The sequence below is a fragment of the Centruroides vittatus genome, unplaced genomic scaffold (assembly GCF_030686945.1).
Source record: "Centruroides vittatus isolate TY-2023 unplaced genomic scaffold, ASM3068694v2 scaffold_1478, whole genome shotgun sequence".
Taxonomy (NCBI): Eukaryota; Metazoa; Arthropoda; class Arachnida; order Scorpiones; family Buthidae; genus Centruroides; species Centruroides vittatus.
The window spans coordinates 738,490-756,657 of NW_027122680.1; the positions used below are offsets into that span (position 1 = coordinate 738,490).

General features: G+C 34.2%; 1 protein-coding gene across 3 annotated transcripts; it reads left to right on the forward strand.

Moving 5' to 3' along the window:
* The first annotated feature begins 4,234 nt into the window (after window positions 1-4,234).
* On the forward strand, window positions 4,235-16,063 carry LOC136987180 (three-prime repair exonuclease 1-like). Of its 3 annotated transcripts, none has more exons than XM_067284869.1 (3): window positions 4,235-4,291; window positions 14,521-14,775; window positions 15,296-16,063. In XM_067284869.1, the coding sequence occupies exons 2-3, from the start codon at window positions 14,544-14,546 to the stop codon at window positions 16,030-16,032; spliced, it is 969 nt and encodes a 322-aa protein (XP_067140970.1). In that variant the 5' UTR covers window positions 4,235-4,291; window positions 14,521-14,543; the 3' UTR covers window positions 16,033-16,063. The 3 variants fall into 3 exon arrangements, with proteins under 3 accessions (XP_067140970.1, XP_067140971.1, XP_067140972.1); XM_067284870.1 differs by lacking the exon at window positions 4,235-4,291 and adding an exon at window positions 11,368-11,439; XM_067284871.1 differs by lacking the exon at window positions 4,235-4,291 and adding an exon at window positions 11,378-11,399.
* Window positions 16,064-18,168: the final 2,105 nt, after the last annotated feature.

Consider the following 18,168-nt stretch of genomic DNA (forward strand, 5'->3'; position numbering starts at 1 on the left):
CACTTAAATCAGCAACAAGGTGCATAACTTTCGTGGCAAATTTAAAATTGTATGTGGCGCCATCTGTTACGAGATTTCATTTTAAAATGTTTAATTATTATAAATTGGCAAATAACTTAATTTTGAGGGTACAGATGAGTTTTATAAAAAGTTGTAAATTCTAATAACGAATAAATGTATAAGTCCTACTCCTATCGACATATGACATGACTCTATTTCCCCATCCCCTTGATCTTTGATTACCAAAATTTAATAGCATTAATGTCCGTTATACACAAGCTACTATGCCAAATTTCGTTAATCATTACTCCATCCTGGGATATTAAACAATTTAAACTTAATAGACGCCAACACACGTACACGGATGCTTATATACATAATCACAAAATTCAATTTTTCTGTGGTAGACGCCATTATATATATATTAATTTTAATCAGAGTTTTAGAACATTTCTCTTTGTTCTTTGTTCCTTCTCACTTCTAGAACTTCCTTTTCTGACTCTTTTCCCGTAGGTGGTGAGGGCGGCGGTTCATGGAACTACAGGAAACAAAGAGAGAAAGAGGTAGCGAAGATCTTTATTGTAATCCAGTGAAGATCTTTACGATAATCCGTCTCGAGTTGGTTCTTACGTTGGTTCGTAGAAAGGTACACCTCCACACTCAATCCAGTGAATATTTACAGTTTATTTACAAAACAAAATATTTCAGAATATACAAGTTTGACGACATTACACACACGGTACAACAAAGGTAGGGTGTCTCACGTAACAGCTTGTCCTTCGGGGACTATTAGACTCTGGGGAAACTCCGGTCGGTTTGTGGAGTTGGCTCAACCGTACGACCTGTCCAGTCTCCGCCCTGGTCACACTATGCGACTTCCAGCCGCGCAGGCGACCGCAACTGCAACAAGCGCGAGTCGCGCGCGTCTTCTCGTGGTCACACATTGTTCGTTGACGTTGCAACTCGGAACACCTGACCCTATAATAAACCAATAAAATTACAGCAGCTTGTTTTTGTCTACTTTCGTAAGTTTACCGACATTTTTACGTTCTACTTCAGAGTATTTACGGAATTTTAGCTACTTTTCTTATTAAAATAGCAAGCAGTTCCTTTTCTGGAATGAATAAAAGAAAAAAGGCGCTAATTTTGTTAGAGCTGGCGAGAATATACGAAGAGAAAAATAAGAAAAAACGTTTATGCTGGGTTAAAACTTGACGAAATGAAAATCAACGGGCTAAACAATCGTGCTTTCACCAGCTGATGAATGAATTAAGGCTTTCGGATGCCGTAGGTTATAGGGGATATATCCGTATGAATACCAATACTTATATATAATTTAGGCGAAACGTTTCGTAGTTTGGCATATCAATTTAGAGTGGCCCATAATTCGATATCAGTCATTATCCCAGAAGTTTTGGATGCTATTTATCAATCTTATAAAAGTGAATATTTGAGGGTAAGTGTTGTTTAGAGGAAAGCTTGAATGATTTAATTCATTTATAATCGATATATTTTTTCTTTTATATAAGCATTTATTTTATTCAATTGTATATTATTAAAAGTAATCAAACTTTTTAAAATAAATCTAACAATAACTTTTATAAATTCAGATTTGATTTATATCAAATATAGCATTTAAATGTACTGAAACTGAGTTAATACAAATGTTATAATCAAGATATGTTGACAAATATACAACACAAAGTATGACGTGGCACAAAGACGTTTTCTGATTGGATGCGCGTTTGCAACCGTCGCGAGTAGAACAAACTTTTTGTTTCTAGTTGTGGTTGCAGTCGCGCCGGTTTTCGAGGGAGGATTACTAGTTAACGGGAACAGCCGTCGCGGTTGCAGTCGCCCGTGCGGCTGGAAATCGCATAGTGTGACCAGTCCCTGAGATCGTTGCCTGAGGAGAACACTCTCTCTACGCTCTGCGGGCTGTCCAAGTGCCTGAGACTATCGTACTATCCGTCTCTTGCCCTTCTCCCCGTTCCTCTCGCCACTCTTACTATATTTAAAGCAGCGGTTCCCAACCAGTGGTCCGTAAGAGCTAAAATATGGTCCGCGAAAGATTTAAAACTTTTATTCGCTTTAAATTATTATTCCCACATTGATACAAACTGAATTTAATTTTTACTAAAAGTGTTGTTTTCTATTATAATAGTACTGTTAAAGCATGTTACTCTTGAGTTTAACGATTATGTATGTTAAAAGTTTTGATTAAAGTTTATTTTTAGATTGACACAGTTTATTTTTCTTAAACCTTGTGGTCCCTGCTAACAACAATGAAATCAAAGGTCAAAAAAAGGTTGGGAACCGCTGATTTAAATGCTCGCGCTTAGAAGTAGGAGGGTAATTGGCTGAAGATGTCACGTGACTCTGACGCCATTGGATTCCGAAATCTCGTATGCAGTAGTATTTCCGGGTGGGTTGATTCATTTTTGTGTGCTGTAGAGGGGAGAATTAATATAACGTCTCTTCTTTCGTTAAATTGTAATTAAGAATTTTTAATAAATGAAAATATTTTGCATGCGATTATTCACATTTTTCTCGTATTACGTAACGTCGGGGAGTTGACTTTTCCGGAAATTTTATAGCCTGACAGATCTAAAATAACGTTTACTCGTTTAAATACTGTCAAAGAACATTAAATTAGCTAATTAGAGCTTTAAAAAACGATTAAAAAAGAGAATTTATAACGATTTTACTTCGAAAGTCGTAGTTAGAATAGGCGGGGCTTTCTGCGGCAACTTGTAGCTACCGCGAGTCTGTGATTGGTTAAAGTAATGTCTATAAAAACAGAAATAGCCAATTAAAGTTTAGAAGGAGTTTCCCTTTAATTGTTTAGAACCAATTGTTCAGTAAGTGCTTCTAATTGCTGTAGAATGGTGCGGGATAACGAAACACTTACGTGATTTATTATTACCAAAGTTAATCAGTCTCACTTATTGTTAGTTACAAAAAGTATTAACAACATATATACAATAAATGAAAAAAATGCAAAATTAAAAGAAATGTATTAAAGTAGTGCTTTTTTTTGCTTGTAACACCAACTTTTTAGTGACGGTCGATGTGAGATTTCGAAAAGTTGTACGAGGTCGACGATCAAAAATGTTTGGCGACCCTTGACCTACAGAATAGTGAATCAGAGTTTAAACTCGGATTAAACGCAAATTTATCGAATTTTTTAGATTAATTTATTTAAAATCAAGGGTGACATGACCTATCAGTGATACTAATAATCCTGATAAAATTAATCGCAATAATTAAATTTTAACCCTTTTCAAGACAAACTGAAGCCCAGTTGTAAGTAGGCTATACACGCCCTGATAAACAATTAGGATCGATTCAGTCGGTTATAGTGTGAAATAGCCCTAATAAACCACTGCTTTCTGATCTTCCTGCACACCCGTTTGCCCTGGGGCAAATGACCACTCAATTCTTGTCATTGACAATCACAATCGTAAGATAAGGAGAATGGATTAGTCAATTAGTTGCTAGAATAATGTTTGTTAATTGCGATTCGGCTAGTCTCTCACCTGGATGCTTCAGAACTTCTAGTTAGATAACGTATCATTTAAAATTTTCTTTTTAGTTAATGCAATTACGAATTGACGTTTAAACAGAAAAATTCGATTCCATAGACTTGTAAAACATATTTGTTTTTTGACTGGATTCATTAATCTAATCATGTACGAAGCATATTTAGGCCTATGTTTTAATGAATATCTTTATTTACGTTAGCCAACGTATATCAGACCTCTCTGTGTACAAATAATACATAAAAATGAAAGTATAAAAAATTACATCAGTGAATAAAAATAGAGTAACATTCAATCACTGTTACGCAATTAGTTTTGATTTTCTTACATCAAATGCGTAGTATTTGCATTATAGAAGCATTCAATGTATTTGATTTATCTTTGACTCACAAGTGATACAGTAAAAATTGTGATATCAAAATAGTAGCCCAATTGGAATTATTACTTAAGCGGTGGCCAAATACAGTAGTTAATTGCTGGTACTGTGTACAGTACATGTAATCAGTTTGTTGTTTTTTCTTTTATTATAAAAGTTTCAATATGCGTTTTCGTATTGTTTTTCTTTTCCCTGTAAATAAAGCAAAGATAAATTCGAAGCCGAAATTAACTGTTTATTGTTGCTACGGTTGGTTTTTCGTAACGTCTGTCGCCCACGATGTCAGAAAAGTAGAGAAATGAGTGGTGTGATCTACAGAGAGAGAGAGAGAAAGGGAATTGTCGAACTCAGTCTTACAGAAAATTTGCATAAGGTATGTTAATATATTTTTGATTGTAATTATTTAGCCTTTTGAAGTAGAATTACAAATTTAGTTATATCAGAGCTAAATTGAATTATTTTGATTTTATATGGCAGGAATAAAGTATCAAATAAGTCAATTAATTAAATATCTACTAATGTGGAGTAGATAACGATAAGGACTTATCCTACCAGTGATAAGTTGGAAATAGTCCTCCTTTAGTTAGTATTAATATAAGAACTTAGCATAAAGTTTATTTACACTTAACGTAACAATAAAATAAGCTACGAACTAAAACTTTACATCAAATTAAATTAAGGGATCATCACATCAGATCCAAATTAACACACGACAGAAATCGCTATTCACCTTCAAGTGTTTAAAAAAATGGTTACAAAATTCTGTATTTACCGTTATCACATACAGTATCTATATTTTATTTTTAGTTCCCCGATAAAGAGTCGCTGTCTTTCAGTCATCACTTTCATATCTATCTAAAGTCAGCTTCCTATCAGCTTCTTCCCTTATCTTACCTACTTGTTTCTATTCATAACATTCCACACATCTAGCCTTCCATATGCCTCTCTTAGCGAGAGCAATAAACCAATTCAACATATAATCATTCGTGTTATTAACATAATAATTATATTGATATTTTACATTTACCCACGTTAGTTTAGTTTTCCACAATTTACTCGCCCAATCCCATACAGATACAGCAATCGAGCATTCATAAAAGACCAAGATGATATTCTTTTAAATTCTAATATAATCAATTGCCGAGTGTAAGTAATTAAATGGTTAATTCTTTTACGTTCGGTTCAAATCAGATATACAGTAGTCACCACTGAACTTAGACCGGGCTGCAGTTAACATCCATCCGATAGATAGGTTTAAAAAAGAGTAACTTTGAATCATTGAATGAATGTTTTACATAATTTAAAACAAATATACAGTAATTAATCTTCATTTTTGCTAAATATCAACTTGATATCTTGCAGGTTTAACAATATTGAGCCAGTCAAACTTGATCTCCATCCCCATCAATGAACATAGACCAGCCGATAATTTGCATTTAAATAATGTTACAATTGCAGTATTTCTGAAACAACTGATTATTTTAGCCTCATTTTAGCCTTCGGTGATCCTGTGAATGATATAAGGTGCTTTTTTAGTTTTATTTATGAACTTTTGCATTTGTCTACAATGGCCAGAGGAAAAGTTGTTTCAGAAGATTTAAGGAATGCAATCATTGATAAACAGTCGTGGCATGGCAGAGAGCTATTAGTAAAGAGATAATGCTAAGCAAGACAACAGTGCACCAGATTATTGTTCAATACACTAACCACGGCCATGTTATACCTAACAAAGCTGCTGGACATCAGCGAAAAACTTGATAGGAGTTTGAAAAGAATCGTAAAAAACAACCGCTACACCCAGTGGTGATATTCGAAATATTTAACAAAGGGTTCGCTGGCAGAAAATTTTTCCCTGACAATCACCGACAAACGAAATGAAAGTTTTGGCTAGAAATAAATACAATACCTTTTCTTGCGATATATCTAACTAGCTGACCCGGCCACGCGTTGTTGTGGCTCAAAATGTATCTATTATAAATGTGTAACACTTCCCCCATGGGGGAATTTCAAAAAATCCCTTTTTAGTGTATATTCTGTTGACGTCACCTATTATAACGCAATTAAAAACGCAAAAAAACCGCATGTAAAATAGTATAAATAGAAGCCGAGTTCTTCACGGTAAGCCTTAATTCTGTCCCTTTCCCCGCTGGCGAATATCGAAAAATCCCTTTTTAGTGTATATTCTGTTGACGTCACCTATTAAAACGCAATTAAAAACGCAAAAAACCGCATGTAAAATAGTATAAATAGAAGCCGAGTTCTTCACGGTAAGCCTTAATCCTGTCCCTTTCCCCGCTGGGGAATATCGAAAAATCTCTTTTTAGTGTATATTCTGTTGACGTCACCTATTAAAACGCAATTAAAAACGCAAAAAACCGCATGTAAAATAGTATAAATAGAAGCCGAGTTCTTCACGGTAAGCCTTAATCCTGTCCCTTTCCCCGCTGGGGAATATCGAAAAATCCCTTTTTAGTGTATATTCTGTTGACGTCACCTATTAAAACGCAATTAAAAACGCAAAAAACCGCATGTAAAATAGTATAAATAGAAGCCGAGTTCTTCACGGTAAGCCTTAATCCTGTCCCTTTCCACGCTGGGGAATATCGAAAAATCTCTTTTTAGTGTATATTCTGTTGACGTCACCTATTAAAACGCAATTAAAAACGCAAAAAACCGCATGTAAAATAGTATAAATAGAAGCCGAGTTCTTCACGGTAAGCCTTAATCCTGTCCCTTTCCCCGCTGGGGAATATCGAAAAATCCCTTTTTAGTGTATATTCTGTTGACGTCACCTATTAAAACGCAATTAAAAACGCAAAAAACCGCATGTAAAATAGTATAAATAGAAGCCGAGTTCTTCACGGTAAGCCTTAATCCTGTCCCTTTCCCCGCTGGGGAATATCGAAAAATCCCTTTTTAGTGTATATTCTGTTGACGTCACCTATTAAAACGCAATTAAAAACGCAAAAAACCGCATGTAAAATAGTATAAATAGAAGCCGAGTTCTTCACGGTAAGCCTTAATCCTGTCCCTTTCCCCGCTGGGGAATATCGAAAAATCCCTTTTTAGTGTATATTCTGTTGACGTCACCTATTAAAACGCAATTAAAAACGCAAAAAACCGCATGTAAAATAGTATAAATAGAAGCCGAGTTCTTCACGGTAAGCCTTAATCCTGTCCCTTTCCCCGCTGGGGAATATCGAAAAATCCTCTTTTTAGTGTATATTCTGTTGACGTCACCTATTAAAACGCAATTAAAAACGCAAAAAACCGCATGTAAAATAGTATAAATAGAAGCCGAGTTCTTCACGGTAAGCCTTAATCCTGTCCCTTTCCCCGCTGGGGAATATCGAAAAATCCCTTTTTAGTGTATATTCTGTTGACGTCACCTATTAAAACGCAATTAAAAACGCAAAAAACCGCATGTAAAATAGTATAAATAGAAGCCGAGTTCTTCACGGTAAGCCTTAATCCTGTCCCTTTCCCCGCTGGGGAATATCGAAAAATCTCTTTTTAGATGTATATTCTGTTGACGTCACCTATTAAAACGCAATTAAAAACGCAAAAAACCGCATGTAAAATAGTATAAATAGAAGCCGAGTTCTTCACGGTAAGCCTTAATCCTGTCCCTTTCCCCGCTGGGGAATATCGAAAAATCCCTTTTTAGTGTATATTCTGTTGACGTCACCTATTAAAACGCAATTAAAAACGCAAAAAACCGCATGTAAAATAGTATAAATAGAAGCAGAGTTCTTCACGGTAAGCCTCAATCCTGTCCCTTTCCCCGTTGGGGAATATCGAAAAATCCCTTTTTAGAGTATATTCTGTTGACGTCACCTATTAAAACGCAATTAAAAACGCAAAAAACCGCATGTAAAATAGTATAAATAGAAGCCGAGTTCTTCACGGTAAGCCTTAATCCTGTCCCTTTCCCCGTTGGGGAATATCGAAAAATCCCTTTTTAGTGTATATTCTGTTGACGTCACCTATTAAAACGCAATTAAAAACGCAAAAAACCGCATGTAAAATAGTATAAATAGAAGCGGAGTTCTTCACGGTAAGCCTCAATCCTGTCCCTTTCCCCGCTGGGGAATATCGAAAAATCCCTTTTTAGTGTATATTCTGTTGACGTCACCTATTAAAACGCAATTAAAAACGCAAAAAACCGCATGTAAAATAGTATAAATAGAAGCAGAGTTCTTCACGGTAAGCCTTAATCCTGTCCCTCTCCCCGCTGGGGAATATCGAAAAATCCCTTTTTAGTGTATATTCTGTTGACGTCACCTATTAAAACGCAATTAAAAACGCAAAAAACCGCATGTAAAATAGTATAAATAGAAGCAGAGTTCTTCGCGGCAAGCTTTAATCCCGTCCATCTCCCCCCGTAGGAGAATTTCGACATGTATATTATATAAAAACACGTGCATATTCGAATGCAACGTTGTGTCAAAATTTCAAAGGAATCGGTAGGAACAAACAAACGTTGTATTTTATTTATATAGATAGGTAGAAAATGATCTGCTTAGGTCCATTCTCACTGAAAAGCATAATGCCTTACAGAAAAGCAAACTTAGGTCGTCGGAAGTTAGCGCCATCTGTTGGACATAAAAGCCTTAATCCATATATAAATATATTTTTGAAAGGGGGGAAATGGTGATCTTCACATATGCCACAAACCTTCGTGGGAATGTATTAAACAACTTCCCAAAGTTTCATGGCAATCGGATAAATGGTGTGGTAATGCATGAAGGACAAACACACACACACACACACACACACACACACACACACACACACCGACATACATTCGTTTTTATATATATAGATAATCAGTGAGGTATTTGGAACGTAACGAGCCCTGGGCCACGACCAGGTAAAAATAGCATATTAGTGCTGTCCACCTTGTTGTTTTTTTTTTTCTTTTAAGGCACAGAAATTTTACACCCCAAATCGCACTACTCATAGTAGACAGATGTCATCATCTCTTGTAATACAATATCCCAATATCCTTTTTATTTCGCTGTCCATAGCCCGACACGTGTTCCACAGCCATCTTGTATTATCTCGCGCGCGTGAGATTGTGGGATCTCTCTTATGACTGGATCTAGTTTCAAGAACTCTCTTGAATCGATCGCGATTAAACCTCGTTTCGGTCGAGATTGAAACGGTCGAGAGAGATCGCACCAAGACATAGTCCCCAACCTTGCTCACAATCTAGATTGAAATGCTCGGTGCGAACGGGGTATAAGGCTTTAGTTTAGTAGTATTACAGAGTAAAATACGTATATTTTAATATATTTAAAAAAAAAAACAAAACCACTGAGAAATGTTCCGTGTGTTTAACAAGGTTCGGGAAACTGAAAATTTTAACAACGGGTTCGGCCGAACCTGTGCGAACCCGCTGAATATCACCACTGGCTACACCACAGCATTGAATGTAACTACAATATGGAATGATACAACTGAAAGAATGTATCTGTTTCGACTGCAAGAAACACATTTCCGGTTCTATGCAGCACTTGAAAAACCTTTATAACAGCACATCAAAAGAAGAAACGGGTACAATGGGCCAACGAACATCTTTCCTAGTCTCAACAAAAGTGACAAGGTGAAATTCTGGGGTCTGATGAATCAAAATTTGAATTATCAGCAACAGACAAAAGCAAACGTGTCATTCGATCTGTCAATGAAGCTCATGATCCATCGTTAAATCCCTTAGTGAAGTTTCTTGCCAGAGTCATGGTTTGAGGATGTATGAGCGCCAGTGGTATGGACCACTCAGTTGACCTATGTTGATGGAACACGTGCTTCTTCAGAGCAATACATTAACATTCTACAACAGTGTTTACTTCCGTCCACAGCAAAGCTATATCTAAATAGAACCTGCATTTTCCAGCAGGATGGGGCCACATGTCATACAAGCAGAAAAATAAAACGGTGACTTGCAAAAAATAACACAGAAGTTCTTCCTTGGCCATCCAACAGCTCAGATCTTTCACCAATTGAGAATGAATGGAACATTATGAAGAGACGTCTGAGAAAAAGACGCCCTCAGACAATTGAAAAACTAAAAGCTTCCATCCTAACTATCCGGAATTCCATAACGGCAGATGAATGTGAACACCTAGTCAACAGCATACGAAAACGTATAGAAAGTGTTTTGGCTGCAAAGGATGATGTAACAAAATATTGAACATGCATTGGTCTGTGTTCATTGACAGCGGTCTTTGTTTTCTGATGCCTGTGACTCAAGTTTGACTGGCTCAATTTTGTTAAACTTGCAAGATATCAAGTTGATATTTAGCAAAAATAAAGATTAATTACTGTATATTTGTTTTAAATTATGTAATACATTCATGCAATGAATCAAAGCTACCTTTTTTAAGCCTATCTATTAGATGGTACAATTATCATTTCTTATCACATATTGTAAAAATCACACTTTATGTCGCTGTTACTGAATTTTTTCATTTTTCTCTCATACAGTATTTGAAGATAAATTAATTCATTTGTTAATTTCAAATCCTTCTATCTCCCTTCAACCAACAAAATTTAATTGTATCCATGCGCAATCCACGGGATTGGCATGCCGCATGCCAATCCTGGGATACAATGCAAAATATTAGCCGAGACATACACATCTCACACAGAGAATTTTGTAAGGGTATTTTTACATTTTCGGGTTCCTCGAATGTCAAAACGTCGAGAAATGCAAAAGCTCGGGAATCAAAATTTGACAGGAAAGTAATAATATAATTTTTGCGACAATGTTACTGAAAAAATTGCGCCACGTCTCTTCTTTCTTGTGTATTTACAAAAAAGAAGAGACGTGGCGCGATTTTTATTATTGTATATTTCTTTACAAAACGCATTTGTGCTTTCTACTGTAGGCCTATATTATAAATAATTCACGGGTATCACGGGTGTTCTTTGTATTTAATTTCGAGCGTAACAAAATAAATTTTTTTGACCATTAACTGCAAAGCTGGCAACACTGGAAACACTTGGTTTTGGTTTCGGTCCAATATTTTATTCCCGGCTTTGCTCGTAAATGCGTTTCACGTGACAGAAATTAAGTGTGACGTTTAGCCTGAAATATGTGATAAGAAATGATAATTGTATATCTGATTTAAACCTAATGTACGTAAATTATTTTGTTTTGAATAGCTTTACGTTTTTTATAACTAAAAACGATGTGTATGTTAAACATACGAAACCATCATTTGGGCGCCATGTTTGAAACGGGAGCGCGACTACTTACAACGTGCGTCGACTCTAAAATTTCTGTTTGCCTACGTTAAGAGAATGTACATTACGTTCACAATAATCTCCAACAATCGTAGTAAAAAATGAAACGTAATATCAGTTGTGTATGATCGGATATAGTGGCGAAAGCGTGCTTTCCCTGTAGTACAGTACATGTACAGTACATCTTCCTATCTAACATGGCGTCGAAGTGATGGTAGCGTGTCGTACCACGTGTAATTACTCAAGTTTTTGAATTGCTTTCATTTTTAATTGGTAAGTTGTAATCACTCAAGACACGTGTACAGTATTATATATATTTCAAACGTGTAAGTTATATTTGTCGCCGTTAGATTTATTGATATTTTATACTGTGATTGACATTATGTGGCACACTCTGACATGAGAGAAAGTGATATTTTGTCTGGTGCCCATCTTAATAAAGTATTCATTAGTATACTTGTTGCGAGATGTTTATTTGACGAAAAAAAATATACAGGAATAGTCGCATTATAACTGTAATAAGTTGGCAAGAGTTGATTTGATTGTTTCGATTGCCGTTTAACTATAGTAACGACAACCAATACGAGTGCCCGCGGAGGTCTGCTGGCCTTTTATATCAGTGTTTTCTTTGTACTGATAGTTGTTATGATTTGTAAAAGGCTTTGTTGATGGACAACTTTGCTTTGGGAAAGCTTGCTTCTGTGCCCATTATTTATTTGTATACAATATCACAAGTTCTTATAGAAAATTTGGGAACTGGGAAGTAAGGGTTTCCACTAAATACTTAAGAATGTTATGTTGGAATGTCTTTAAATGCCTGTCTTTTTTGTGGTCTCTGACTCCTGATGGTCTGATCGGGACTTGTTTAACAATCAGAGGCCCATGGGCACAGATTAAGGTGGGGGTTTTAACAGTAGGCAAATTTGATGATTTAGAAAATTTATAAATTTGCACGAACATGTATAAATAATCGTGTGATATTTCAAGTATTTTAAAAATTTCAACTGTAGGAAGTTGTAAATTTCATTTAAAAATAAGGTTATTGTAAACATACATATATTTTATTGGGTGAAACTAATTATTTTAATTGAAAATGCTTATGTAAAATTTTTTCCTGCAAGTTAACTTTACACCAGTGAAATTTATATATATATATGCAATAGTTAAGTATATAGTAAAAAAATATGTTTAAACATAGTATTGTGGGGGCCCTGGGCACCGGCCCCAAATGCCCTTATGTAAATCCGGCCCCGAGTCTGATAAAGATTAAATGTTGCTACATAATGCTAAATTTAAGTATGATGTTCACATGTTACAGATATAATTAACAATTATTCTAACAGCAATCCCGGCGATTTAATGGGCTCCAGAACTAAGGAGAAGCATTTGGTGAGCAAAATATTCTATTCATCCATATATGATATCCAGATTACATATTTTACAGAGCATATCTTGTCTTATTCGTATAATACTATTCAATTTAAAAACTTGGCAATGATACTTAAAAATATTGTTATTTATTTCTTTCCAAAACAAATTTAACTTTAATAAATAATCTCGAGCAAATACTATTTATTAAAAATTGAATATATATTGTGATGCTATCTGCAGCTATCACAATAATAAACGTATTTACTTACTAAGCTTTCAATAATATATACATCTGCTGTCATATTAAGCTTTGTCATACTATATGTCTGGTCTTGATTTTAATCTATCTAATGCCGTTCTCTACATTAATGAAAGACGGTTAGATTGAAAACAGTGAGAATGTATAGGTCTGCAATCCAATAATCACAATTCAAGTGACAAATTGTAGTGAAGGTATAGTAATTTTTCTGTATTTGTAGGAAGTAAGCAATTTTATTAGTCGTCATGGGTAATTTTTTAAAAATATAAACATATATAACTTTCTTATTGAATTAAAAGATGCTGCTTTCACCTTCTCGAAAGATTTGAGAAGTTGAGAACCTACTTTTGAGAAACGAGAATCACTGGTTTTGAGATTTATTGCCTCCCTTGGGAGCAGAAGGCTCAAGGAGATTAAGGAACATTTGAAGACGACGGGGATAATAATTCATTTTAAAATAAAAAAACTTTTGTCATTCGATCCTACTGATCTTTAGAACTGACACTAAGCAGTCAAACACGAACAGTAACAAAAAAACTTTATTAAAAAGGTCAGAGCTGTCACCGACATCCTCGGTCAACACCCGGGCAGATCCAACGAACTTTCGCGCCTCTTCTTTTTCTCGACATTACCAGCCAACTCTCGTTGGCAAGTGTTGTCAGACGGTGTTCGGGATTTCTGGTGCTGGCGGCCACAAATTTTACTATTGAACTTCGAACATTCTAAACAAAACAATCTTACTTGAGCTTCAAAGCCAGTTTTTGCATGACTTTATGCTTATATGCTTATGCTTTACGCTTAGATCACAAAAAGCACTTGTCTTTGCAAATGTAATGAGAAAATACATAAATTGCAATCATATGAATTATGTAAATTAAACTAACTATTTGCAAAAGTAATCAGTTCATTACGAAATTATTAAATAAATTTGTAGTTGCTCATAAAACTGTCACTGGCTTTAACCTCAGTGATATCATGATCATATTAATAATATATAAAAATATGTAGAAGGTGGACAAGATGGTGAAATTAAGGTTTTTTTTATTTAAATAAAGCTGAAATACTGGCAGGATGAACTTTATTCTTTCATTTTGACAAGTTTAACTATTACATTGAAACTTGCAATAGTGACAAAACTTTCATCATAATTTTATTCAAAAGTTTTGCAGAGAAAATATTGTTAATTGTTTCTTGGCTATTTAAAATAGTAACAGTTTACCGTCTTATTCTGTATGCAAATGACGAATGGGATAATTTAAGGATATCTTAATTTAAGGATATATTAATCAAGTATTTTAAGATACTTTTGAATTTTTATTTGTTTATAAAATTTACTTGTTTGTTATATTTTTATTTGTTTGTTTATAAAAATTTCATTAAAATTAATTTTTAGTGTACAGTGACTGATTTTATGGGAGTGCTAATGAAATGTATGTGCTAAAAAGAGGTGGTAGTACGAAAAAGTATGATAAACACTGCTCTAAGCCATTTGTTTCGTGCAGTTTTAAATATAGTAAATCAGCCGATACTTGGTAAACAGGAAAAACAAGAATACTTAGTATTCAGTATAATGGTTATTCAGTATTTGACTAAAAATTTGTATTTGGTCCATCTCCAGTTTAAATATTATTTTTCTAATCTTTGACTTTTTCATTGTATAGCTGTATTAAATAATAAAAATAATCTTCATGTATATAAAATTAAAAACAGTTTGTATTTTTCAGTGTGTTAAGAATTTTTAACGAAAATGGCTTCAGCAGGTGACGTGAAGATACAGACTCTGGTATTTTTTGATACTGAAACTACTGGACTTTCACATTTGATAGGCAAAAGAAATGTACAAATTACAGAATTATCACTTCTAGCCGTTGACAGAAGAGAATTTGAAAGCAATAATGAAAACATTCGCGTCATGAATAAACTAAACCTCTTCTTTAGACCAAGGTCCCGTATTTCATCCGATGCTGGAAAATTGACAGGTAATGTATTAGCAAGTACAAGTACAGTACATTAGTAAGTCATAATAATCACCACATTTATTACACTAAAAATTTCCAATTGTAATGGATTTTATTAATTACAACTAGATTTTTAGCATAATTGCTAATATTTTATAATTTTACAAATTATCCTGCTTTCTCTATCTTTTCTTAGAATATCATTTCGTATCTTTCTGCTAGTGTCATAGAAGATGTCCTTTAAACTCCGAAGCATTCGGAGTTTAAAAGAAATTTTCCAAAGTTTTTTATATAGTTATATCGACAAATTTTGTAAATATAACACTTACTAAACGCTGCATAAATAACCAATATCCAGCGAGAAGAATTTACAAGAAAGCGAGTAGTTAGCTTAATGATGCCCATTAAACATGGTTGAAAAATATTTGCTTTCCTGTAATTTCTTCTTTTCAGATATTGGTTATTTGTGCAGTGTTTATTAACGTCTTCCCAGTTTTGAGTAGTCAAATTCATAACACTTATACATTTTATATAATTTCAGGTTTAACCAATTCATTACTTCAGTTTCAAGAAACATTTAAAAACAGTGCTGAAATAATAAAATTATTCCTAAAAAGATTGAATAAACCTATTTGTATTTTAGCTCATAATGGTAATAGATTTGATTTTCCTCTTTTAAAAGCAGAATTTAACAATTCTAGAATGGACATTTCTGGATTGATGTTTTGTGCAGACACCTTACCTGCCTTCAGGTTCATTCTTTCTAAAACAAACGTAAAAATTGAATCTCCTTCAGTAAAGAATGAAGGATCAAATCAAATTGAATATCTTACTGATGCTTTTTCAAATGTACATTTGGATAATAAATGTAACAATGACAAAGATGAAAACGTTGCTAAAGATAATGTAGAGCTTCTCAAAAGTACTCCGTCTAACGAAATATGCAGAAAATCTGCAGACGTGCAACAAACGTCAGAGGATGAGAAATTATACAAAACAGAAAGTTCGGTCAGAAAACAGCTACTTACTAATCATCCAGATGTTAAACAGAATACCTCCGTTGATAAAAAAACTCCGTCGAAAACAAAAGTAAAAATGTCTTACAAATTAAGCAGCCTGTACGAATATTTTTTTAATCGCCCTCAACCCGATTCGCACGCAGCCGAAGGCGACGTTTTGGCTCTGTTAAAAATGGCAAAGAAAATAAACGATCAGTTTCTGACGCGGATCGAAGAAAAGAAAGTCCCATTTGAAACTATAAAGCCATTATGGGAATAATTTTAAGATAATTTCTAGTCATTATACATAGAAATACTGTATATGTAATACACATCAAAGAATAATGCAAAAATGCATTGCTTTTAGTTTATACTTTTTTGTAACTGCATGCTTCGGCTCCTTTTTTATCATAACTTTTTATAAGAAAATGCTTTTTTATTTATGGAAATAGCAATTTTACAAATATGAATAGGAAACTATATACTGTAATAATAGAAAAGAATATATGAATGCCCTAATAAGTCAAATTATTTTTATTTATTTATTTAGAGAAATTACTTTTAATGTTTTATTTTAAATGATTGTCGAATTCGCTTCGAAATAACTACAACGATTCTTTAAAAAATGTTGCCGTCCGTAACTTTGTTTATATGTCGACTTACAATTCTTCTTGAACTGGATTTTTAAATGGTGGTATTATTTTTTATTGTATTTATTTTAAAATTTACGTAAATGCAGAAATATATAACATCAAACAAAGCTGTGTGAGCAAATGTATAGATAAGATACGTATATCAATAAGCTGATTCTAAATTGAATATAAGGTAAACATTGTAATTTTTATATTATTTTTGTCACTAAAAGTAAATTATTATCTGATCGTAGCACGTGCTAACTGTAATAAAATGTTTAATTGAAAACTAATTAGTTTAGAATAGATTCTAGAATAACATACAATGCAACTTAAATTTCTGCTTACTGTGTAGATATATTGTTAGTTAAGATATTAGACCTGTGTTTGATTTTTACTTTCAGACTGTATGTAATACAAGTCGGATCATATAACCGTACAGATCACACAGTGACCTGTACGGCTATACATTCTAATGTATTACAATCTGGGAGCGAAGATCAGACGGGTCTGGATAGCCTAACTGGTGAGACATCTGCACGTTCCCATTTGGCACAGAGATTAATTGAAAACTTTGTCGTCTATCGGTTTTGTAAATTATTTACTTGCAAGAAACAGTCCCGGATTTAGGGTTCCATGCACCCCGGATTGTGGCAGGTCTTGAATAACCGACAGGTGCTAACTCAAAAGTTTAATTGTTTGAATATTTATATGGTCGAGATGCTTTTGATGGGGATGGTCCAATAAACCATATTTGCCATCATAAATGTTTATAAAAATAATGCTAATTATTTATTGTGACATCGTCACAATAGCGGGCTGCAATTTTTAACCATATTTTTAATTTATTTTATTTAAAATCTGTGCCCTCCACCACAAATTAGTAGTGGCTTGCCCTTGTACTTCATACTTTTCCGTTAACAATAGAGTCGTGCCGGTCATCTATCTAACTTCGTTCTCGAGATTAATTAAGGAAAGACGGACGGACGACAGTGGAAACTTTTAGGTCTACAATTTTTTTGAAAAATTGCATCCGAATAATAAGTAAAAAAGGCGATATCCGAGTGGCTAAGAAGCTAGGATTTGGCCCTACTCGATGTGTGATCGACCCTGGCAGTTTTAACTGTTCTGTTATTTTACCGTGTCATTAGCATTATTATTGGTATTATTATTCCTCACACTTAAAGGTTATAAAACAAGAGATTTAAGAAACGTGATGTCATTTCCTGTTTAGCTAAAACGTGGTTACATACAATACGTACGTCACCACAAGCGAATAAGCTTCAGACGTTATTGCGGATGGACAAAAAAGACAAGGCTGATATGATAATAGGTTAGCACAATTGCAACGTTTTTACCGATTGCCATACTTTCCCTCAGTTATATATAACAGAGGGAAAGTACGAAGATCGGTCAAAAAATGACTTCCCAAGATTTTTACGTTTTTGGACTCAGGACACTTTGAAACGCCGAGAAATGCAAAAAAATCGGGTTTTTTTTTCCTGTGTATTGCACATGTTGTTCATCCTTTCTGAAGCTTAATGACTCCCGTGTGTCTTGTTGAACACTAAAATTTTGCAGGGAGGTTTATTTATTGGGGGTATCGATGCTATTAAATTTTGTGATTAATTAAAGGTCGAGGGGTGGGAAGATGGAGTCGTGTGTATCTCCAATAGGGTCGGACTTGATGACGATTTTACTCGTTATTAGCATCTACAATTTTCTTTATAAAACCCATCCCTACTCTCAAAATTAAGCTCTGCGCCATTTTATAACAAAAATGT